Source organism: Asparagus officinalis, chromosome 9 (assembly GCF_001876935.1).
Source record: "Asparagus officinalis chromosome 9, Aspof.V1, whole genome shotgun sequence".
Taxonomy (NCBI): domain Eukaryota; kingdom Viridiplantae; phylum Streptophyta; class Magnoliopsida; order Asparagales; family Asparagaceae; genus Asparagus; species Asparagus officinalis.
Window position 1 is genome coordinate 36,336,971 of NC_033802.1, and position 26,078 is coordinate 36,363,048.

The following is a 26,078-nucleotide window of genomic DNA, read 5'->3' on the forward strand; positions in this document are numbered from 1 at the left end:
TTTGACATTTTTCTCAAAATAGTTCCATCATTCTAAGTACTAGAGTGTCTCATAAGTTGCAGAATAATCACAAAAAAAACTCATTAAGTCAAAAGTTGCAGAAACCAAGAAAACAAATTGAATAAGCTCTAGACATTGAGAAAAGATCATGAAATGGCAGCACTGTAGATGAGAGGATTACCGAAATGGTTTTCCTGAAATTTTTAGGGTCACTCGGGTCCTCAAAAGGGTAGGCTCCCACCAACATCACGTAAAGAGTGACTCCACATGACCATACATCTGCCAACTGCTCCACAAAGAAACATCATTTTAACCAAATAAACATATTAATATTAGAATTCAAGTAACAGTTACTTGCAAATACATCCTCCCCTCCTAAATTTTGTTTGTTAAAATTTAGATCTCCTGATTACCAATCGTAGTATCTCCCCGACACCTACGTTACAAGGTGTGTGTGTTCAACGCATATAAGAGAATAGGGGTTCTCTGTTCAACGGATTGAAATATCAGAATCTCTCTAGACACGTCAAGGCCATGACACCCATGTCACATGGACATCACAACGCAGTGATAAGTTGGTTTGAACTTTGAACACAAGGGGTCAAGGGGTCTGAGTATTAAATATTTATATAGATATAATAAGTAACTAACCCTCTATATTGCCAAGGTGTATCTGCAATTAATACTCAAAAGTAAATAATAGAAGCTAAGTAGTCTTGCATGCAACATATTTCACTTTGCAAACATTGTATATCCTTCAAATAATAATTTTTTTCTTGAGTAGAATGATCACTGATTATTACATTTACTTTTACTAACAATAATCCTCCACCTTATGATGATGGCAAACAAGTTGCTACGAGTGCTAGTTAGTTAAGGAAGATTCAACTCAACCTTGCTTGAATAAGTCAGATGACCTCAATTATTTCCCAAAACCAAGCTTAACCTTGGATTTGCAAGCATAAACAGCTGTTAAATATAACATTTTCCTTCCTCAACCAAACAATTCAATCCAGATAAATCAAGATGAACGGAGCAGATCTCGTCAAAATGACCCATCACATACTTTGATAGGTAGGAACATCCGAACTAGTTATAGATACTGACACGCATGCGAGCACGACACAATGGGTGGGGTGAAATGTCGAAAACGCCCCTCTATACCGCTTATTAATGATTGAGATTTCTCCTATAAATAAAAACTAGTTGAGACCTGAGACACCCCGCTCGCATGCTCGGCTTCCTGCGATGATTTTTACTCATACGTATTGACAACTTTCAATGATCTCCACTCCTCGTCTTAAACATTGTTACCCTTACTGACCAAATTATTCCACCCTCATGACTATCCAACTACCGAAAGCATCTCCTTTCATATCTGAAAAAGAGTTCCAGCCATTAACGGTTACTCCCACAAGCAAACCAAAATGGAATGCGGGGCCCGCTGGTCCTCCAACCTCACCGAATTCCTTAACGGGCCCCGCATCCGAGATCCAAAAACCAAATCCACACGCAAACTAAAGGGTGGGGGGAAAGAAGCTATTTTTCTGCAATAAAAAAATGAAAATAAAAATAAAAATCTCACCTTGCCATCGTACTCTTTCCTAGAGAGCACCTCCGGTGCAATGTACGCCGGTGTCCCCACCGTGGACTTGGGCCTCGAGTGCAGAACTGACGACTGCTCCACATCATTTCAAAATTTACAACCGTCCACAAAAATTTATTTGTAAAGTACGAAAGTTGCAAATTTTGAATTTGAAATTTACTTTCGAGTAACCGAAGTCGCAGATTTTGAGGCGCGGCGCCGGGCTACCGTCCAAGAGAGTGTTCTCCAGCTTCAAGTCTCGGTGGCATATTTGCTGACATCACCTCGACAAATCAAGATATTACATTTTAAACAGACTAAATTTACGAAAAAGAATTTACTTATTAGTACTAATTTTACAATGGAGTTTATATTACCATAAAATGGCAGTAGCTGACGCCAGAGATTAGCTGCTGAAAAAAATATCTCGCCTGTAGGGGGCGGAAGGAAAAAAAATCTAGTTAAGAGGACTTGTCCACCATAACAGAAACTTCCAAGGACTGAAGTAAAAAACACAAAACCTCGTCTTCGCTAAATCTTCCAGCGCTACAGATCCGATCAAAGAGCTCGCCGCCGGAAGCATATTCCATCACAATCCCCAGATGCGTCGGCGTCAAAACAACCTTCAAACTTCACAAATTACGAAAACACGACAAATTTTTACACAAAACCCCCCGAAGACATTTCCTCACCTCTTTGAACCGAATAATGTTAGGATGCCGAAGAGACCGGTGATTAATGATCTCCCTGGCAACGTTCTCATCAATCTGAACCCAAACCGAATCAAGATCAGAGATCAGAGAGGTCAGAGCTAGAGTTTTACTTGAAGTGGAAAATTACCTTTTGGCCCCTGGGGATGAACTTCATGGCAACGAGCTCCTTCGTCTCCCTGTGCCGCATCAAGCGGGCGACGCCGAAGTTACCCGACCCGATCTCCTTCACTACTTCGTACTTGTCCATTGGGGTTTTTTTTCCCCTCGAATTGGATGGAAAGTTTTGGGTCTTTTTTGCAAATTTTAAAATAGTGGCTGAGTTTTGGAGGAGTGAGATCGAAGAAGGGTAGAAAGAGACGACAACGGAATTATAGTTTAAGCGAGGGATCCCTTTGAGAATAGGATTAATTAATGGAGGGATCACGTGATACGTGGGGCCCAAGCTTGGAGGTCGGCGCGCGTTCTCGGGTCGGATCCGGAAACAGAGTTTGGATTCTTCTATTATCTGGAAACAGACGTACATACGGGTGCATAAAAATATCGGTGCATTCAATGATATGGTTACTAAACTCTATTAGTAATAAGATATAATTATAAATGTAGTTACCTGATAAAATATTCGGATTTATATCTAAAAAATTTAAATATATATTCAGCATATTGTTGTAATAGCAATAATCCCTAAGACACTGTTTGGCAGGGGATAAATGAGGGGTTAAGGTGGTTTAACCCTTCATTATTGTGCCAAACACCAAAAATCGCCCACAGAATAACAAACCCGCACGTGATGATTTTATCCCGTTTATCAACCTAACCCCAGGGATAACTAATACTCGTGGGAAGGCGGAACAAGGCTTGTTCCACCTTCTCACGCGAGGGTAGCCAAAGGAATTAAGGAAAATCGGGATTTTGTGATAATAGGCGACAGAAATCGACGAACAGAAATGGAAGGTAAGATCTTTGAGAGAATCCCTCTCCTACTTTCCCTCCTGATTTTCCCTCTAAATTTTCCCTCTATTTTTTTCACTAGACCGGTCTTTCTCAACTATATAGTGCTATTTTTTGAGGAACAATCAAGAAGAGAGAAATTTTCAGTCGATTGGGAGCAATTGGCGACGGGAGGCAAAGAATCTGAGGTATGTTATCAAAATAAATTCCTATTTCTTGATTTTCATATTCCTATTTTTTTTTATTTTCATACTTTCTCCTTTCCTTTGTGAAAAATTGAATGATTGGGAGCAATCAGAGTAATTTTGTTTCCGTGATCTTGGTTTTCAACAAAGTTTTAATAGGACAGAAATTTATCATGTTTACTGGCACTGGTTTATTTGAAGAAAATTTTCATGAACAAAATCTACTTCCAATTCTACTTTTAATTCTTAATCAGACATGTTCATACCTGAGCAAAATTCCAATTCCACTTACATGTATATGCCTATCTACTTCCGATTCTCAAATAAATGTACAAATGTAGATTGGCAATGTAAAATATAAGTCCTACTTTATGAGTTATAAAAATGATACATGTGTAACTACAAAAATGATATTGTCTTCATGAATTTTTTGGTTTTCAACAAAGTTTTAATAGGACATAAATTTATCATGTTTACTGGCACTGGTTTATTTGAAGAAAATTTTCATGAACAAAATCTACTTCCAATTCTACTTTTAATTCTTAATCAGACATGTTCATACCTGAGCAAAATTCCAATTCCACTTACATGTATATGCCTATCTACTTCCGATTCTCAAATAAATGTACAAATGTAGATTGGCAATGTAAAATATAAGTCCTACTTTATGAGTTATAAAAATGATACATGTGTAACTACAAAAATGATATTGTCTTCATGAATTTTCCACTATTTAGATGTCCTGGTCAAGTATACTGGCATAGGTTTATTTGAATATTTTCCTGAACGAGTAATAAAGTTTGTAAACATGAACAACATAATAAAGTAGGTTGGTTGTTGAGATCAATAAGCACTTGGTTAAAATTTAATAGGAGGTCATGTAAGTTTACATGCACCTTTTCCAGGATCATCAATAAAGATTGTGCATTATCAAAGCATCCCTGTCAATTTAAGATGACTACATCAAAAGATTATACTTACATGTATATGCAATTCTACTTTTAATTACTTGGTGTCAGATCATTTATACTTTTAATTCTTAATCATTTATACTTACATGTATCATAGTTCTTGACATAATCAATATAACAAACTGTCTGTTGAATCATAAGTGGAATAACAAACTATGTTTCTTTTGAACATAATGTCTGGAATCAATTAGTGGAATAACAAACTATGTCTCTTTTGAACACAATGTCTGGAATCAATTAGTGGAATACCAAACTATGTCTGCAATCATAAATGCACACAATGCTATGTGTGATTGGTGTTTTTTCATTTACTGAATTTATGGTTATGTACACCCTTCCTCATATTTATATGTTTTTTCCACTTACTGAACTATGTCTAGAAAATCAACATCAAATATGGTTATGAACATTTTTTTTGCTGGAATCATTTAGATGGTTAGGTGTTTATAGCAGTAAGATGACTACATGTATCATACAGACCAGGACAGGGTATAAATGACCATAACAGGACCGAGTATAAATCATTTAAGCTTACATTATTTCCACTTACTGAACTATCTCTGTTTGCTAGTGTTGAACATTATTTTTTTTTGATGGAATCATTTAGATGGTTAGGTGTTGATAGTAGTAAGATCATTTATGTGCTGGAAATTCAACACCAAATATGTGCTATATTTATATGTGCAGAAAGTAGCATACAGACCAGTTACAAAAATGATAGAGCTGGACATTTTTATGTAGCATACAATCCAGTTACACATATTTCTGCATTTTCTCATTGAAGAATAACCTTGTAACCCTTCATTTGGATTGTTATTTATAATCCTGTGAAACATCTCAGTTTGCTAGAGGTGAACATTATTTTTTGTGATGAAATCATTTAGATGGTTAGGTATTGATAGCAGTAAGATCATTTATGTGCTGGAAATTCAACACCAAATATGTGCTATATTCATATGTACAGAAAGTAGCATACAATGAACTCCATTTTTTAACTGGACATACCAAGAAACTTACAAATGCAACTGAATCTTTGATCTTGCATTGTTTACATAGCATTGTCCAGCAATTGCCTCAATTTTTTAACTGGACATTGTTTACATAGAATTGTCCAGTAAACTATTGACTTCGATTACAATTGACTCAATTTTTTGATTCAGTTAGGGGGTGTTTGTTTCAAGTTTTTTTTGGGATTACAAATTCTAGGATGTGAAAATGGGTTTTTTTTGAGTTATGAGATTCCAAAAACATTGTTTGTTTCCAAAAAAAATTATGGGATATGAAATTCTAAAACCCCCTATATCTGACAAATTTTTGCATCCCCTAAATCCTAACTTTGAGCTGGGATTTTGGTGGATGTCTGACAAAACTCAGTCCACCTCAACAGCCCAACTCCCATGATCCCTAAAACCGATCGATACCATCACCCCCTAGCCCATTTTCGTCTCCCTCCTCTTTTACCCGCTGTTCTTGCATGTTTTGATAACTTCCGCCTCCACGACGCTCTTTTCCCCTTCTCACTTGCTGAGCCTACCTCACTTGTTGAAATTGGTTTGGGGTTTCTGAGGCTACCTCACTTGCTGATCTAGGGTTCCAAGTGATCCTTTCTCCGACCACGCAGACATATCTCCTTCCTTTTCCTTCAAAATTAGGGTTTTAAAATACTTGATTTGGGAGTTTTTGTGAATTTAATTCGGGTTCAGTTGGGTTTAGAATATGCCGACAAATTTTGTTTGATGGAGGTCTGAGCTTTGTTGCTGGAATTGTCTGGGTTTGCTTGTTGACTTGTTAATGATGGCTTGTGCTTTAAACTTGGTTGCTTGTGATTTTGTTGCTGGAGGTCTGTGATTTTGTTGCTGATGGTCTGGGTTGCTGGGTTTGTTGCTTTCGATTTGGCTACTTACTGTTGGGAATTTCATGGCGATGCTTTGTTTTCTGAGGATGCTGTTTTCTGAGTTTTCTTTGTTACAAACTGTTAAACAGGATAATGTTATTCTCCGACAAATTTTTTAGTTCATTGTTATTATATGCCGACAATTTGTGAAATTGATTTGGGTTCAGTTGGGTTTAAACCGTGTACTAATTTATGTCTAATTTTGTCTAATTTAGAATGATGTACCAATTTATGTAACTCAAAATACAAAGACTTTGATATAAGCAGAAAATTCCTGGGATTTACCGTCACATCCAAGAGAATTTCTCTTGATCCAGAGAAAGTACGTGTCATCCAAGATATGCTACCTCCGAAGAATCTCAAAGAACTCAGAGGTTTACAAGGCAGACTGGCCTACATTCGGAGATTCATATCTAATCTCTCGGGGCACTGCCAACCTTTCTCTAAGCTTATAAAGAAAGGAGTGTCCTTTGTTTGGGATGGAGAATGCCAAAAAGCATTCGAGGAAATTAAGAGATATCTCACCCAACCGCCAGTTCTCGTGGCCTCAATATCGGGAAAACCATTCCTGTTATATGTGAGAGCCATGGACCATTCTCTTGGAGCTTTATTAGCCCAGAACAACGATCAAGGGCAAGAGCAAGCCATCTATTACTTAAGCAGGACTATGATGGGAGCCGAGCATCGGTATAATCCAGTCAAAAAAATACCTCGCTTTGGTATTCGCAGTCCAAAAGATGCGACATTACTTGGTAGGACAAACAATTCATGTCATTTCTAAGGTAAATCCCTTGAGAGTTCTGATGACGAAACCATCGTCTCTAAATTGCCGGCTCACAAAGTAGGTCATCCTCTTGTCACAATATGACAAGCAATTCATGCCCCAAAAAGCGGTCAAGGGTCAAGCATTGGCTGACTTCTTAGCCGATCACCCGGTGCCAGGAACGTCTAAGTTGTATGAAGAATTGCCCGACGAAATCGCTGAAGCTTGTGTCACTCGAGAAGCTATACAAGTGTGGAGATTATTCTTCGACGGTGCATCCAGAGCAAATCCTCATGGAGCAATTACAGCAGGAGTAGGAATAGTATTCATCTCTCCAAACGGTCACGTGATCCTAAGGGGATTTCCCTGATCGAGCCCTGCACCAACAATGTAGCCGAGTATAATGCTCTGCTATTAGGAATGTAATGTGCTGAAGAGCTTAATATTCGGCATCTTGAGGCTTACGGTGACTCTCAACTCAGCGTAAATCAAGTCCGAGGGGAATACGAAGTGCGTCATGAGGATCTAATCCCGTACTACTTCGTAGTGCTAAAGCAAGCTAAGAAGTTCGAAGGTTTCTTTATTGAATATATTCCACGAGCTCAGAACGCTTATGCAGACGCTTTAGCCTCGTTGGCAACTTCGCTAGCATTACCACCAGGGGCTGAAACAATGATTCCAGTCACGGGACGCGAGCTATAATGTTCCAAGATTCCTATAGAGGAAAGTTCAGACAAGACAATAGTAGGAGAAGTCTGTACAACCTCCATGGAGCTCGAATCTAGGGATTGACGATTCCCGTACATCGACTATGTCCTGTACAGAATTTTACCCGATGATCCTAAGGAAGCGGTTGCTATCAAACGAAAGGCACTTCGATTCTATTATGATACAGTTTCTCAAACTCTGTATCATAAATCACACGATGGAGTTTTGCTTCGATGCCTTTCTCAAAAAGAATCAAAAGAGGCCCTCAAGGAGGCTCACGACGGAATGTGCGGAGCTCATCAACCCGGAGCTAAGTTAGGAGATCGTCTCCGGCGAATTGGCTATTATTGGCCAAAAATGTTCTCTGATCCAGTCGACTATGCTAAACGTTGTCACGCATGTCAAATTCATGGTGACTTTATCCATCAGGCACCAGGTAACTTACATCCCACATCTGTGTCTTGGCCATTTGAAATGTGGGGTGTAGACGGTAAAAATTACCGCCGCAAATTTGTACATGAATCCACCCACGAATCAGAACCGTCCACTTGGGTGAAGGGCGAACCGCAACCACGGGTTGGGCTCGCTGGCGCGAGCCCAAACCGCACAAGCCCCATATTCGCCCTCATGAGCCGAAGTCACCTAGATTCGCCGGTATGGTAGGCTCGCCCTCATGAGCAGAAGTCATCCAGATTCGCATGTACGATCTACTCGCCTGCATGGGTCAAGATCATCCGAATTCGCCCGCTTACTCGACTCGCCTGCACGAGTCGAGAGCCAAATTCATACCTGACCTTTCCACTGCATACAAGGATGGTCTTTCCCCACTTCCCGTGATGTGAAGGGAGGGAGCACAGTACTCCAAGCCCGTCGAGTGGCTGCTCATAGTACGAGTGATCAGACAGGCGCCAGATCAACCTGCGCCCTCATAAATGCAGTTCACCTCGCCCGTCCGAGTCGAGAGCTAGATCCGCCGGCATTCGGCGAGCTGTCCAAACCCACTCGAGTACTGGGCACCCATTTTCCCACTTCTCGTGATGTGAAGGGAGAGAGGGCACGGTACTCCAAGCCCCTCGGGTAGCCGCCCACAGTACGAGTGATCGGACAGACGCCAGATCAACTTGCGGCCTCATAAATGCAGTGCATCTCGCCTGTCCTAGTCAAGGTTAGGATTCGTCGGCATTCGGCGAGCTGGCCAAACGCACTCGAGTGTTGGGCAGCCGCTGTCTCACATACGAGGAAATGCCTTTTCACTCCTACATGACGTGATGTGAAACACAGCCCCTCGAATGACCGCTCATAGTACAGGTGAGCAGCAAGATACCTCTCAACAGTACATGGTCACATCCCATGATTCAAGGAGCGACCAAGCCATCTCTCCTCTATTTAAGAGCCTCTTCCAGGCACAATGAGGGGGGCTGAAAAAGGTTCGAAGAGTTCGAAGGTGTGGAGCATTCAGCATAGAGCGGTCCAACGTTCAGCAGCTCGCCCATAGTCAATTGATTAATTCAATCAGTTAACCGAACCACTAGCTCTCGACCCCCGATCGGGTCGACGACAAGCTCTTTGCATAACCTTTGCACTGCAGCGTCCTCTTCTAGTTCCGAGCCCTGATCTCCGTCGAACTAGGAGATTCAAACTCCATCAACCCGAGCATCTACTGTGTACTGAAGCTCGCCAGCAACCTCGGTCGAACCGTCCAAGTGAAGTAGACTCGGTGCGAGAATCGAGCGAAGCATCCTGTAGCTACCGAAAGTCCCCACATTTAAACAAGGAGGGCATTCCCTCCGCTTCTGTTGTAATTTTGATTAATTAGTTTGTAATAAGCTATTCTTATCAATACAAACGAAGTTCCCTATTTTCGGGAGATCAAATTTTACACCTACAGAAGATGGCGACCACAGTGGGAGAAGCTGTTTCTTCAAACGAAATGGTGGTAGCTCAGTTCGACGAGGTTGCTATTAGGATGACTGTGGAGTCCCTAGAGATCGAGTTTGACCAAGCTAAGTACGAAGAGTACTTGTCTTCCTCTTCCTCTGATGGCAATGCGTCCCGCAAGCACCACCGAGTCGTGCGCAGAGGCCAACCTCAAACGGTCAAAGCCTCCGTGCCTGAAGGCTCCACCCGAGTCTCGACGGAGGGACCTGCTCCCTCCAAATCAATCAAGGCCAAGCCAGGGTGAAAGCTCGCCAGATTGGGTCGCCAAGCGGCCCTCACAGGTACCCGCCCCGGAAAGAACGGAAGTTCCTTCCGGCGCAGACTGTACCGCCACAGCCCTCACGGACACTCTTCTCTCTAGAGGAGCTCGCCAGTGTTTGTTGGAAATTTGCAGTAAAAAGACAATGAAAGAAAAATTGACTTGTATTCCTCTCAAAATCAAACTCGCCAGACAAGAGGCCTAAGCCTTCGTCTCACGCGATGGCTTGAACTATTACGCGGGCCCAAAAAATATTAGACGAGGGAGCAACTCGCCCGACGCCGGAAGGCTCTCCAAATCAGGAGCGCCAACCAAGAAGGACGGGACCGCCCACTTGGGTAGACTTCGCTTCTCAGGTCACATCCCTGACGCAAATAAGCCACCCCGAGTGAGCGAACCAGCACGGGAAGACGAACCCTCGAGGGCAAGCGAGTCTTACCAGGACCCCTCGACAGATAAGCATAACAAGCGGGATAGCCTTGACCCAAAGGGCAAAGCGGTAGGCGATGCCTCGCAAACCCGCCCACGCGATCGAGGGGTTGAATCTCGCCCGCACGCTGGAGTTCGCCCGAATGCGAGGACTCCGCGCCTCAGTTTTCACAATACAGTCAAGTCGCAAAGCGCATGATGAGCGACATGGGGTATGACTTCACTCGTTTAGAATGCCTGAATTACGGCCGAGGGTGCAAGACGGTCATTCAACCCGCTTACGTACCTAAAGGCAAACCCTCAAATTACTTCAACAAGACTCGGAGAGGTTTGGGCTACTCCTCTTCCTCATCGGATCTATTCTGTTATGTTAACGAGGATTCCGACTATGCGCGTTCGGGGGACCAATCATCGACGACCTCGGCATAGGACTCCGATGTTAGCGTAAGGGACCTCTTCGACAACCTTACGGTCAACATGGCTGCAGTCGATCCCGCCGAAATGGCTGAGGATGAACAAGTCCCGCTTTACGACGAGACATGGGATCGCCACATTAACGCTCAGTGGAACAGCCGCTTCGAGCAATGTGAACCACCGACCGAAGACGAAATCCTCCAGGTGAACATGAGTGATGAGGCGAACCCCAAACCCATATTCATCAGTGGCAGTCTACCACCTCAGGAAAAAGAGGATCTCATTGCCCTCATACGGGAGTACATCGACGTCTTCGCATGGAACTACGAGGACATGCCCGGCCTTGACCCCCGGGTCGCCATGCATCGCCTCAACATCAGCCCAGACACCAAACCAGTCAAGCAACAGCAAAGGCGATTCCGTCCACAAATCATGGAGGCAATTGAGGCTGAAGTGAAGAAACTGATCGAATCCGGCTTCATCAGAGAGGAACAGCACCCCGACTGGGTAGCTAATATTGTTTCAGTCCTGAAGAAAAACGGTAAGATCCGCATCTGCATTGACTTCAGGGATCTCAACGCCGCATGCCCTAAGGACGAGTAAGAAAAACGGTAAGATCCGCATCTGCATTGACTTCAGGGATCTCAACGCCGCATGCCCTAAGGACGAGTTCCCTTTGCCCATCACGGATGTCATCATTGATAACACGTGTGGATTCGAGAGGATGTCCTTTATAGATGGTTTCTCAGGGTACAATCAAATCAAAATGCACCCTGAAAACAAAAAACACACTTCATTCAAGACTCCCGTGGGGGTATACTGCTATACAGTCATGCCCTTCGGACTCAAAAACACTGGCGCCACCTATCAACGCGCCATGAGTATGATCTTTCGGGATTACCTGCGAAAGACGGTCGAATGCTATGTGGACGACTTAGTCGTGAAGAGTCGCTGCAAAGGTGACCACCTTCAAGACTTGAGGGTGATGTTCGAGCTCATGAGGACTCATCAACTCAAGATGAATCCTACGAAATCATTCCTAGGGATGTCTAGTGGTAAATTTCTCGGTTTTGTCGTCACGACGAAAGGAATCCAGATTGACCCAGACAAGGTACAAGCCATTCAAGAGCTTCAACCACCCCGAAACCTCAAGGAACTAAGGGGTCTTCAAGGGCGGTTGGCCTACATCCGAAGGTTCATCTCAAATCTTTCGGGCAAATGTCAACCCTTCTCCAAACTAATGAAGAAGGGTACTTCCTTCGTGTGGGACGAGCCTTGTCAACGGGCATTTAAGGAAATCAAAGCTTATCTCTCGAACCCACCTGTCCTTGCAGCTCCGATATCGGGAAAGCCATTCCTCATCTACGTACGGGCTATGGATCATTCTCTAGGCGCCCTCCTGGCGCAAAATGATGACATTGGCCACGAGCAAGGCATCTACTACCTAAGTAGGACCTTACAAGGCGCCGAACAGCGGTACCCGATGGTCGAGAAGGAATGTTTGGCCTTAGTGTTCGCCGTCCAAAAGATGCGGCACTACCTGGTCAGTCAGACAATCTACGTCATTTCCCGGATGAACCCCATCTGAGTTTTCATAACACAGCCCGCTGCGTTAAATTGGCGTTTGGCCAGATGGGCACTCCTATTGTCTCGGTATGATATCCATTTCATGCCACAAAAGTCAGTCAAAGGACAGGCCACTGCGATCTTATGGCTAGTCACCTGCTGAGGGCGAAGACCGATTTATTTGAAGATTTACCAGATGAACTCCCTGAAGTCAACCTGACTTCGTCACCGGAGATTTGGCAAATGTTCTTCGATGGCGCATCTCGGGTAGGCATGAGTTGTTCTATTGTTGCAGGAGTGGGGGTGGTCCTCATTTCTCCGCATAACCACGTGTTGCCCTGAGCCTTTTCTCTAACAGAGCCATACAGCAACAACGTGGCTGAGTACAATGCGCTACTCACTTAGCTTGAGTTAGCAGATGACCGGCGAGTACGAAGTTAGAAACGATGACCTGATCCCGCTTCACAAAGCGGCTATCAAGCTAGTTGAGTCATTCGAAAGTTTATGCATCGAGCACGTGCTCCGTTCCAAGAATACGCATGCGGACGCCCTCGCATCCTTGGCGGCTAACTTGGCCCAGCCATTAAGAACGACCCAATGGGTCACAGTGGCGAGCCGAAGGCTCTTTCGACTAAAAGACGTGCCAGAAGCGAACGCCACCCATCAAATCTCGGATCAACCCGACCTAAAAGACTGGCGTCTCCTGATCATCGATTACGTCCTGTATGGCATGTTACCCGAAGACGCAAGGGAGCGCGAGTCCATCCGACAACGTGCCTCGAGGTTCTACTATGACTCGACCACCAAGAAGTTATATCGGAGGTCGTACGACGGCTTGTTACTTCGATGTCTTTCAAAGGCAGAAGCGCAGGAGGGCCTACGCGAAGCCCATGACGGCACTTGCAGGGCTCACCAGCCTGGACCCAAACTTTGAGATCGCTTGCGAAGGATAAGCTACTTTTAGCCTGGGATGGTCAGCGACGCAGTCACTTACGCAAGGCGCTGCCACGTGTGCTAAATCCACACCAATTACATGCATCAACCTCCCAAAGATCTACACCCGACGAAGGCATCATGGCACTTCGAAACATGGGGGGTGGACATTGTCGGGCCAATATCTCCGTCGTCAGTGAAAGGCCATCGCTTCATCCTCGCGATCACCGACTACTTCTCTAAGTGGGCCGAAGTCGTCCCCTTAAGAGAAGTCAAGACCAATGATGTGATCAAGTTCATCAAACACTATGTCATATATCGATACGGCGTACCTCGGCGTATCATCCATGACAATGGCACACAGTTCATTAGTCATGCATTCACCAGGTTTTGTGACAAATTCCGAATACAGAACCTCTCCTCCACAGCCTATAACCCTTCGGCGAACGGCCTGGCCGAGGCCTTCAACAAAATGATTATTAAGATCTTGACCAAGCTAGTTTCCCATAGCAAGCGTGATTGGAATGAAAAGTTGGGCGAGAGTTTATGGGCATATCCCACAACGGTTCGTACACCGACTAGCAACACCCCTTACTCATTGGTGTATGGCTGTGAGGCCGTGTTACCATTAGAGATTCAAATTCCGTCCCTCCGCGTCGCCCTAGCAACAGGAATGACGACTGAGGATAATCATTAACGACGCCTCGCAGAACTCAAAGCGTTGGATGAAAGACGACTGGAAGCTCAACAACACATTGAGTTCTATCAAGCCTGAATGGCCAAGGCTTTCGACAAGAAAGTCAAGTGTCGCTCCTTCAAGGAGGGAGAATTGGTACTAACCGTTCGCAGACCAATGATTCTCACCTCCAAGAAGAAAGGCAAATTTTAACCCAAGTGGATGGGACCATTCGTGATAGAGATAGTCTATTCGAATGGAGCCTACCGCCTTGTCAAGCCAAACAACGACAAGATCATGATGCCCATCAATGGCAAATACTTGAAGAAGTACTACCCTTAGTTCTCCTTCAAACTCCCACGAGTGCATGAGTCTAAACTGGTCCTCATTACCCTCCAACTGGTACACGAGGCTAAACTGTTCCTACTTCATATACTTCGACGGGAAACCCTATATGAGACGCTACTAACGGCGCTCTTAAGGCGTGACCTAGGTCGCTGATTGGTCCAACTTCCTTACAGTCGGGACCAGGGTAATTCTGTCATGTTAATTGCTACCTCTGACAAAACTAACTTACTAGTCCTCTTCAATAGGATAGTAGGTCCACAGAGTTGCTCAAATCGCAACAAACCCCCACTGTCATGTTAACACCAAACCTCTGACAAAATCAATTTACCAATCCTCTCCAATAGGATGGTGAGCCCACCAAAGTCGCTCACATCGCGACAGACAATTCTGTTATGTTAACTGTCACCTCTAACCAAATCAACTTATCAATCCCTCCCAATGGGATGATAAGTCCTCATAGTTACTCCGATCGCAACAAAACTCCATCAGGTTAATGATCACCTCTGATGATCGGCACCGTTACTCCTACGAGTAACACAGCCTAAGTAATAACCTACCATATAACGTGTTATTACTTCGGTCAATAGTCACACTCCTACGTCCCAGAACTACTTGACCTATTCTGGATACCCTAACATTCCCTTAGGATAACCGATGGGTAGTAGCCTACCACGCGACGGCTCCTGCAACAATCGATCGTCACATTCCGACATCCCTGAACGATTCGATTATCATCCGTGTCGTCTCCCACCCGCACAGCGACAATTATCAAGGGAGGCTCGACAGGCGATATGTTCCACTGTTCCCCCAGACAACAACTCACCAAATGGCAAGTCAAAGTTGGGTTCTTCAGTTGGTCGAGAGCAACTGCCCTTTGTTTCGACCTAAGTGTTACCCTCGCGGTTCCACTTGGGCTGCAACGTGAAGGTCGGAGTTAACCCGACCCCACGCCGTGAACAGCCAAGAGCAGAAAAGGAACCTAACGACTAAATCCAAAACAGATTAGTCGAAGACTCACCATGTTGCTAGAGATGGCGTGAGTAGCTCAACTCAAGCGCCAAACAGCGCAGGCGAATAACGTGAAGACAAAACACGGGTCAAGTACATATCAACACCAAAAAATAGAAAAGAAAAACTGTGCATGCAAAGCAGAGGATAAACAAAACAAAAGGCCATTACGGGCCAAAATTACATGCATAAGTTTTGGGTTATGATGCAGCCGGCATCAACCAAGTTACAAAAAAAAGAAAGAGGTGCTTAAACAAAATGGGCATTAGAGGAGCCTCAGCAGACTGAAGGCAGCGATTTTGGCCTTAACCGCTGCGAGATCCGCCGCACGCTTGGCCTTCGCCCTCTCCTCTTGCTTCTGCTATAGCCTAGCAAAAGCAGCCTCGCCATCCTCTTCCTCCTGGCGAAGGAATTAGAGTGCCCTGTCCACCGCTCCGGCAGCGTGCTTTTCCAGCTCGAGCTCCCGCAGCCTTGCCTCGCCACGAAGGGATCCAGCATCTTCAAAGAAGGCGGCGTCCGTATAGGCGTCCATCTTAGCCAACACCGCCTGATGCCGCTTACGCAGACGCTTGAACTCGGCCTCCTTCGCCTGGATGCGTTTCGCTCGCTCCTCGCGTTCGAACATGAAGCGCATCGAGAGAGGCGGTGGCACGTCCGAAGCGTCGCCTTGCGCCAGGTCCTCCAGACGATACATCCATCCCTCTAAGCGATCGAGCTCTCGCTCACATCGCCGTGAGAGCTGGGGACCACCCACACGGTGGACCGGCCCCCCCCCAGCCCCGCCTCCACGAGAGGAAGCGCGTTGTAGTATCTTCCAGCACCCTTACCGACGACAATAGCGGTTCGGCGCACCAGGCCCTCCAACCGCTGGAGGATCTCGAACGCGGTGTGAGATGTGGGGTCCAGTGCAGAAGACCCTTGAGCCGAGCTCGTGGGGGAAGCTGGCGGCGCACCAGCACCGACGACGGTGGCAGAAGAGTCCACGCCTTCGGAGGTACTACGGTCAGATGCAGAGGCCATGGGTCAAAGAAAGTTCCTGCAGCGGTTCCCTTCTAGCGAGTTCTTTCAAGGACACGAAGACCTGGCTGGAGAGAGGGCGAGTACGCTATATAGCCAAAGGTCCTACGGCCGAGATCTGTTGTCCCAAACGATCCAACGGCTCAGATGTCCTACGACGCTTTGTGCTCAGCGCCAATAAAAGCCACCCCTCTCGGGACTCCAAACCGACTGATCGGATTGAGCATGAGAGACAAAGCATTCCGTCGCTTCGCCATTAATGAGTATTAACGCGCCCAACAACGCCTTAAGCTGGCAAGCACTTAAGCCCGCAGGCCGACGCGTGGTACGAGTTCGCCGCCGCCTAAAATAGGGCGAACTCGTTATCGTTCGAGTTTCACCTACAGCGTGAACTCGCCAGCGTAAACTCGCCATTAATTGAGTTTCGCTTGCAGCATAAACTCGCCAGTAGTTGAGTTTAGCTTTCAGCGCAAATTCGCCATCAATTGAGTTTCGTTTGTAGTGTAAACTCACCAGCGGTTGAGTTTAATGTTCAACGCGAACTCGCCATCAATCGAGTTTCGCTTGCAGCACGAACTCACCAGCAGTTGAGTTTAGCCTTCCACGCAAACTCGCCATCACTCGAGTTTACCTACAGCGTGAACTTGCTTGTATTTGAGTTTAGCCTTCGACGCAAACTCGTCACCATTCGAGGAGTTTTGCCTGTGGCATGAAATCGCCGGCGACTATATAAGAAAGACACTGAATGGCTATATATGAAAAGGATATGTGCACAATGAGAAAGTACGAACTTTATTAGATGCTTCTAGACAGTACATTTGAACAAAGTTATGATTTCATAAACAAACAAGTCATGACATGGTTTCAAAAGCAAAACAGGCAAAACGTCTTAACACGGTCCTAGACCTGAAGCCCTAGTCCAACAAGATAAAGGATGTAAGCTCTTCTTTGACCGCAACCACCCTCCTTGAGTGATCTTCACGGGCTTTGTCTTCAGCCCCCTTCCGAGCCCGGTCTTCAAAGCTCGACCTGGCAGCAGCATCTTCCTAGCGCAACATTTGGAGACTCCGAGTCTCCTCCTCGGCAGTCTTCCTAACCTTGGCACTCTCGGATTGGAGCCCCTCAGAGTCACCTCCACCTGCTCCAACTCAGCTCTCAGGCGAGATATGGTGCAAGTGAAGTCGCATATCCGCTCCTCTAATGAGTGTTGTTGATCCACCCAGAAGGTGATGTTCGATTCCAGGTCAGCTATTTCTCTAGAGCGGACCTCCTACTCCCAAGCCCCCCGACGTCTAATATGAGACAGGAAAGACTCCACGTCAACTTCCGGACCTTCCCGTAGCAAGATCTCTAGCCTCACCAAGCGTGACTCCAGGAAAAGGAGCTTCTGCATGCAATGCGTGGCAATCCGGTTCTCGCCTAACCGTCTGAGGTCAACCATGCGATCCAGGAGAGACTGTTTTAAGCCGTTATAGCTTCTCATGCCAAGACTGACAAGGGAAATCACCTGCTTCACGGCATTCTCGAACTCTTCAAGACGAGCCTGTAGGGATAAGTAATCTGAGGAAACAGGCTCTTGACCTAGAGTGAGCGCCGTGATGGGTGGAACCTCGAGACAAAGTTTAGTTCCCGGCTGGGGAACAGAGCTTGAGGCGGAAGAAGTTGTGGTACCCTCAGATTCGTTGTCAAAAATTAAAATGGGCTCGGCCGCATGCTCTTCGGCAGTCGGCACCTCTCCTTAGTCTGTGAAACACCACAACAACACAGGAGAGAGTTAAGTGAAAAGTACCTACTCGACCTACGACCACAAGGAAGTCAGGACAAAAGGATACCTTCAGCGGCGGCAGCCTCGGCGGCGCCCGAAGAGGACGTCTCCTTCCTTTTCTTCGAATCAACTCTCTTTACCTTCGGTGCCATTATGAGTACAATGAAAAGAAAACTTGGGCTTTCAATGAAGAAGACAACGAAAGAAACTGCAGCCTCTCCTAACAAGGGGTAGGGGCGTTAAATACTCTAATCCTAGGCGGTTATCCGCCACTCAATTAGACCGCTCAGGGCTAAACAGTCGAGAGTAAGGCTGAACAATTCAGATCTCGTATGGATGGCTAGGATCCAGCGGTTTCTGGAAATGATCTTCAGCCAACGGCCCGAATCGGGCGCAGTAGATGAAGAGCCCCACTGCGTCGTATTTAATGCAAAACGACGTGCCCACGTCTTCTTGGCTGACGTGCGCGTGGGTTAATACGTGGACCACTGAAAGTGGAGCCCACCCAACGCCGAATTCGTCGTTTGGATTCCCACGGGTCAAAACCAATTAGATTCGCATACCACTCTGGAACTCGAGTCAGTTCCGAATCCGCCTACGGACAAAATCCGCCTGCAGGTGAGATAAGCTTGCAGCTGAAGTTCACCGGCAGCCAGGATCCCCCTGCGGCTAGGATTCTCCTACAGCCAAACCTTGATTAATGCATGTTAAAAAAAATGGAGCGCGCACAAAAGTAATAGTGACTAGAAACGAAAGGATAATTTTATTCATAAAAAGAAATCCTATTACAACGGGGAATAAAAGGCAAATTACAAATCTCTCAGCCATAACTTCGCCTCACGAATCTCCCTGGCATGACGAAGCTCGAGCCCCCTCATGATCTCCAGGCGAAGATCTTCCTCAGTGCGTGAGACCAAGTCTTGGACGGTATCTTTAGCCTCCTTAAGGGCTCGGTCCTTTTCCTCAATGGAACCAGCGACTAGTTGCCGACAAGACTCGATATCCTCCAACTCCTTTACCATCTATTCGCGAGCCTTCTCTTGAATGGCTAGGGAGGCCTGCGCATTAGCAATGACTTGCTTCAGCTTCCCTATCTCTAAAGACAGGCGAGAAAGGCGGTTGTCAGCCTCTGTTGCTCGTAGGCCACTCGTTCATCCTCGGACTTGACCTGCTCTTACTCTGCTGACAGCCTGGCCTCCAACGACATGGTCTCGTTCAATCTGCGGTTGTGCTCTTCCACTACTGCTTGAACCTCGTCGGACGCGAGATCAACAATTTCGGAACTCTTCGCGCGAAGGGTAAGCAACTATTGAATAGCCTCCTCCACCTCTTTCAAACGCTGGAAGTACGGCTTAGCCACGGTGGCGCCAAGCTTCTTGATTAAGAAGACCATGTCGTGATCAAGGTCCTCCTTGAACTCCTCGAAAGGACAGCTCTCTTCCAATGCGAACGTGATGCAATCAGCTAAAGTGTCTTGGAAGTTAGCTAGGGTTCGAGCCACCTTCCTTTTATGCGAACGTTCTAAGGGAGAGAGGGTAGCCTCTTCTGCCGCGGATGAAGTTGCGATCGAGGTACCGGTAGTCATGACTGCGGAAGTAGTGATAGGCGCCGCCAAAGCCGACGTGCCTGTCGACGCCGTCAGAGTAGCGGCCGCGGCGCCGACAGCCACCGCAGACGTAGAAGCAGTCACCAGTCAAGTTGTCAGTAGCTTTATAGGAGGGGTCAACTACGAATGCAAGGAGAAGATTAACAAATGCCCCTTCGGCACAGAGGGATCAACAACACTAAGGCCTACGCTTACCTGAACCACCAAGCTCTTCTTCGTCTCCAGTCCCCCCTCTTCGTCAGAAGGAATGGAGATCACTCTCTCAGCTGCACCTGCACAAATTCGACACAAACGTCAGGGGGTGCAGATTCGACTTTGTCACGAGAGTGCCGCACTAAAAGATTACCTCTTGGTGCGGACGTAGGAGTCATTGAAACCCCCACCTGTGGCCCCACACCAGACGGTAGGGGAGCGTCCTTCGAGGTCGCCGGAGCTACCCCCGATACGACAGAAGGAGCGGACGGAGCAGCTCCAACCCCAGTGACAGTCACTCTAGGAATAATCACCTGTGCAGCGTCATCCTGACCCTCCGCCGCTCTGGCGGTCTCAACCCTCTCTCCACGACGGGCCTTCTTGGCCGCTTCCGCTCTGGAGCCTTCGGCCGCTATCTGCCGTTGTTGATTAGAGAGAAGCGAGCTACTCGGAGATAGGAGGGGCGTCCCCATCCGTCCAGCTATTGTACTCCGGGCCTGTTCCAGATGCTCGCCCACCCGGATTAACTCGTCAGATTCTCTCTGCTTACTAGGGGGACCCGACGGGAGACTAGGGGAGGGAGCTCGGGCCTCGGGCGCCTCGGATTCGTCTAGACCCGCGTCGAAACCCTCGATGTCTTCAGCCGGATCTTCTGAAAACCACTCCCTAGCAGTTTGGCGGCCCCTCCGCCTCGAAGTATGAAGAGATCCTCTGGGAGGATGCCTGTGTTCCACCAAACAAGAACTCTGGAACCGAAAGCCCTCAGGATTGGCGCTGGCGCCCCGATACCACCGGCAATACAGGAGCGTATAGTGCAAATCACGATCCTTCGCGGGTAGCTCAAAATGGGCTTGGGTACCGCCAGCATGGGTCCAGAACCATCCCCGGGCTCCATCCACCAGCCCGCCTTCGAAGTGTAGGTAGGGATTGATGTTTCCCACGTACAGTTGGTCGTACCCAAACTGGCGAGCAAACCTGTAAGGGATATATGGCTCGAGGTAGCACACAGAGCCTCTTCGCAGGATGTGATATCCCGGTCGAATGTTCACCAACCATCGAAAAGCATTGACGGAAAGGACGGTGTGATGGTTTACCGTCGATACATCCCTAAGAGACTCCCCGAACCCCCCTCTGCTGAAGTAGGGGAAGAACCGGCAAAAGTTATAGTAGCCGAAATGGGAGAGCGTCTTCCGCGCATCAGGGATGTCTTTGCACTTCCAAGAGCACCTTTCCAGGCGCTGAACGAATAGAACGAACTTGTCTCCTTGAAGAGTCGCTGGGGCACTCATCAAGCACTTGCAGTGGTATACGAACCACGCCATCAAATAAGTGTACAGCAGCCCTACCCTAGGGTTGGGGGTCCTGATGACCTCTCCTTCCCCTTCGTCGACGGTCGACACACGGCAGAATTGGGCCGTCAGTGTGCGGAGTCCTCGATGGATGCATGCCACCATGGCCGACACCAATGCGTAGGACCTCCCATGGGCCAAGCGAACCGCGGGATACACGACCTCCACCGGAAGCGCCTCAAACGAATGGGTAGGGACCACACACCTCTTCAACCATAACATAAGGTACCCCACAAGCAGAGCCTTCCCGGATATAGGGGACTTGGCCTGGTGGTAAAATGAATGGAAGACCATGCCGAATTTGAATCCGCCCTCATCATGCTCAAGGGTCATGGTGGCTCCCCCCTCGGCTGTCCTCCTCTCCACTTCGGACTGGTCACACTCGCCCAGCGGAAGAGTAGGCCTCCCTTTGACATCATTCTCCGGGAATAAGTAATCAGCTCAGTTCTTATGGCTGATCCCCGGAGCCCTCTTCTTCTTCCCTTTGTGGTCCACCGCCCCTAAGGTGTTGAGGCATATATGGTAGTGACAGAGCAACTCCCATAGAGTCTCAATCACTAAGGGGGAACGGTCTGAAAGCTGGTCAATCTCATCTTGGCCCGGGACGTACTCCTCATATGGGAAGTCTCCCAGGGGCAGCCCTGACATGTCATACATCTCATGGAGGGTCATGCCGAGCTCACCATTGGGGGTGAAGAATGTGCCACTGTCCGCACAATATAGTTCCAAGACGCTGTGGAATTGGGGGGTGTTAATCTTCAAACCATGACGGGTGGCCTGAATGGCCACAAACATATCTGAATCCGTGAGGTCAGAATTCTCAGCCAAAATGTAGTCGGTGATCTTGGACCATCAGGTGTGGCTGCCAGGCGCGGAGTAGACCCACCCCGGGGCTTGGAAGTCCTTTGGGGGAAATCTCCCACCGACTTGGAAGAAGTGATGACAGAAAGTCTCCACAACCGCCGTCGTGTCCCCTGCGGGCAGCTCATTGAATAGTAGTCCAGGGCGTAGGCCTGTCACGCGTTTGTAAGAACTCTCTACCCCATACCCAGCCGTGGAGCCTGTAAAGACACCACAAGTAACACCGTCCTGAGTGGGGGTCAAATCCCAGTTCATCACTCTAGGGACCGCGAGAGACCGTAACTCGACGATTAAAAACCCTCTCGGCATACTGGGAAGATAATAGTGGACCCCGTCCACCACGCGGAGCCACCTGCTCTTCTTGATCAATAGGGCGGAAGGATCAGTCGTAGAATCACCAAACAAAAACTGGGGCTTTTGTAACTCAGTCCTGGCTTCGTCTGTCAGCACCGCGTCGGTAGTCAGCTCACGTAACGTCAGAGGATGGCCGTCGGTGACTCTCTTTGTCAGGCCGTCCGGCTTATCAGCAGCGAACACGGGCACCGGATCTAAGGAAGGGAATCGGGGAGGTGCCGTATAGCCTGTACCTCCGGCGAGACCGATGGCCACGCCCTTCGGAAGGGCTTCGTCGGAAAAAGTCGCTAAAGGTCGCTGTAAGAAAGAACCAAAGAATCAGGACAGAGTCCGCCCTTGGGGTAAATCCGCCTATCAAGCCAAGGCGGGCAAATCCGCCAGTCAGAAAGTGAAATCCGCTTAACAAGAACGAGATCTGCCTATATAAACGGTATTCTCCTTTACCAGAGAAAAGTTGAACTCGCCTATCAAAAACGAGTTCGCCTTCACCCGATAAAGGTTAATTTTGCCTGTAGAGACAGAGATCGTCCTCTACGAATAAATGTAAAATCCGCCTAAAAAGGGCCGACTTTACCCAAATCAGGGAAGCTACCAAAAGACGACAGAATCCACCAAGGAAGACGAGCGATACTCATCCTCCCAACCCGACGTCTGTAACCAACACAAGGTCGTCAGACGAACCCCTTGACTTACCCAAGTACGCAGGCATGCTGGCGGGTGCACCAGCGGCGAGGCGGTCGGAATAGCGTCCAGGACCTCCTCCCTTCGCAACGTACTTCTTAGATTTCGGCGTCATTAGGAGACAAAGCGGGAACTCTCCCTCTTTAGAAAATTTTCAAGATTCCTGAGCACGGTATCTCTCAAAGGAAGGGAACAAAGCCTATTTAAAGGCGGAGTTGCTTACGTGGCCACGATCGCCCTCAAAAGGCGAAACGCTGGTGGACGAGAGACGTGACCACGATCAAAACCAACGGCCCAGATGGCTCCCAACATTTCGAAGGAACCACCAAAATGGGAAACATGCCGGTCAAAACCCGGAACCCGAGCCGAAATCGGCGGCTGGATCTGAAATCGATGGCTGGATCCAACGGTTGGATTCGAAAACCACGGCCACGATTTGAACGAGACGCACGAAGCTGATGTCAGACTGTCGAATCATAATGGACGCGACATGATGGAACCGCGCCGCCTTAGCTGGAAAGCACGAAGCCCCATCGGCGGACACGTGGCTCACTCCTACCGAATCTAATTTCGCCCAAAGGAAAGGTCTCACCTGCGAAAACTCAACTCGAATCCGCAAGTCACACACAATTTCGTCCCCAAAACCTAATTTCGCTGAACGGCTCATTCGCCTTTGGAGACAAACGACGAATAACACGACCTATCCAAAGCCTTGAACCGCCAATGAGATGGCCTCATCTAAGCCCGCGCCTCAGGCGGCTAAGGGTTAGAGTAGAAATCTTGGCATTAAGCCTAAGAAAAACTATTCGACAACTCATCATACTAAGGGGAATAGTATGGCTAGCCCGATTCAAACGGTAATCGGTAAAGGCAAATCAAACACGTTGATAGCTGAGGGTTTGCTAAAAATCCTAGAAAAGGCCAAATACACCTGACTCGCCAGGAACTTCTTTATTCAAAGTATTCCAGACCACACACAAATTGGCTTAGGTCTGAAAACTTTGAAGGGGGTCTTGTAGACGGTAAAAATTACCGTCGCGAATTTGTACATGAATCCACCCGCGAATCGGAACCACCCACTTGGGTGAAGGGCGAACCACAACCATGGTAGCGCGAGCCCAAACCGCACAAGCCCCATATTCGCCCTCATGAGCCGAAGTCACCTAGATTCGCCGGTATGGTAGGCTCGCCCTCATGAGCCGAAGTCATCCAGATTCGCTTGTACGATCTACTCGCCTGCACGAGTCAAGATCATCCGAATTCACCCGCTTACTCGACTCGCCTGCACGAGTCGAGAGCTAAATTCATACCTGACAGCCTTTCTACTGCATACAAGGATGGGATTTCCCCACTTCCCGTGATGTGAAGGGATGGAGCATAGTACTCCAAGCCCGTCGAGTGGCTGCTCACAGTACGAGTGATCGGACAGGCGCCAGATCAACCTGCGCCCTCATAAATGCAGTTCACCTCGCCCGTCCGAGTCGAGAGCTAGATCCGCCGGCATTCGGCGAGCTGTCCAAACTCAATTTTCCCACTTCTCGTGATGTGAAGGGAGAGAGGGCACACGGTACTCAGCCCCTCGGGTAGCCGCCCACAGTACGAGTGATCGGACAAACGCCAGATCAACCTGCGCCCTCATAAATGCAGTTCATCTCGCCTGTCCTAGTCAAGGTCAGGATTCGCTGGCATTCGGCGAGCTGGCCAAACGCACTCGAGTGTTGGGCAGCCGCTGTCTCACATACGAGGAAAGGCCTTTACACTCCTACATGACGTGATGTGAAACACAGCCCCTCGAATGACCGCTCATAGTACAGGTGAGCAGCAAGATACCTCTCAACAGTACATGGTCACATCCCATGATTCAAGGGGCGACCAAGCTATCTCTCCTCTATTTAAGAGCCTCTTCCAGCCACAATGAGGGGGGCCGAAAAAGGTTCGAAGATTTCAAAGGTGTGGAGCATTCAGCATAGAGCGGTCCAACGTTCAGCAGCTTACCCATAGTCAATTGATTAATTCAATCAGTTAACCGAACCACTAGCTTTCAACCCCCGATCGGGTCGACGACAAGCTCTTTGCATAACCTTTGCACTGCAGCGTCCTCTTCTAGTTCCGAGCCCTGATCGCCGTCGAACTAGGAGATTCGAACTCCATCAACCCGAGCCTCTACTGTGTACTGAAGCTCGCCAGCAACCTTGGTCGAACCGTCCAAGGGAAGCAGACTCGGTGCGAGAATTGAGCGAAGCATCCTGTAGCTACCGAAAGTCCCCACATTTAAACAAGGAGGGCATTCCCTCCGCTTCTGTTATAATTTCGATTAATTAGTTTGTAATAAGCTATTCTTATCAATACAAACAAAGTTCCCTATTTTCGGGAGATCAAAATTTACACCTACATGGGGTATGGATGTCATGGGACCGATCTCGCCTCTGACTTCTAAAAGATACCGGTTCATTTTGGCTGTAACCGATTACTTCTCCAAATGGGCAGAGGTAGTCCTGCTAAAAGAAGTCAAGATTTCAAATGTGATTAAATTCATTAAACATCACGTCATCTATCGTTTTGGAATCCCGAGACGGATAGTTCACGACAACGGGACACAATTCGTCAGCTTTGGATTTCAGAGATTTTGTAAAAAATTTAGAATCCAAAGCGTTGCCTCTACGGCATATTATCCGTCGGCAAACGGCCTCGCAGAAGCTTTTAACAAGATCATCATAAAGCTTCTCAAAAAGTTCATCTCTAAGAGCCGACGCGATTGGGACGAAAGACTCGGCGAATGTTTGTGGGCCTATCGCACAATGGTGAGGACCCCTACAAGAGCTACGCTGTTCTCTTTAGTATACGGCTGTGAAGCTGTACTACCATTAGAGATTCAAATTCCTTCCATGAGAGTCGTGATTATAACTAGACAGAGG

The 26,078-nt window shown here is 47.5% G+C and overlaps 1 protein-coding gene across 1 annotated transcript in view; it reads right to left on the reverse strand.

Moving 5' to 3' along the window:
* LOC109823782 (serine/threonine-protein kinase SAPK7-like) overlaps positions 1 to 2,669 on the reverse strand; it is a 4,226-nt gene extending 1,557 nt beyond the window's left edge. Inside the window, exons 1-7 of the mRNA XM_020390161.1 lie at positions 2,426 to 2,669; positions 2,278 to 2,352; positions 2,107 to 2,208; positions 1,963 to 2,016; positions 1,767 to 1,859; positions 1,586 to 1,678; positions 182 to 286 (exon numbers count right to left, since the gene is read on the reverse strand). Coding sequence (XP_020245750.1) covers positions 182 to 286; positions 1,586 to 1,678; positions 1,767 to 1,859; positions 1,963 to 2,016; positions 2,107 to 2,208; positions 2,278 to 2,352; positions 2,426 to 2,545 — 642 coding nt within the window. The 5' untranslated portion in view covers positions 2,546 to 2,669. The remainder of the gene's footprint in view (positions 1 to 181; positions 287 to 1,585; positions 1,679 to 1,766; positions 1,860 to 1,962; positions 2,017 to 2,106; positions 2,209 to 2,277; positions 2,353 to 2,425) is intronic.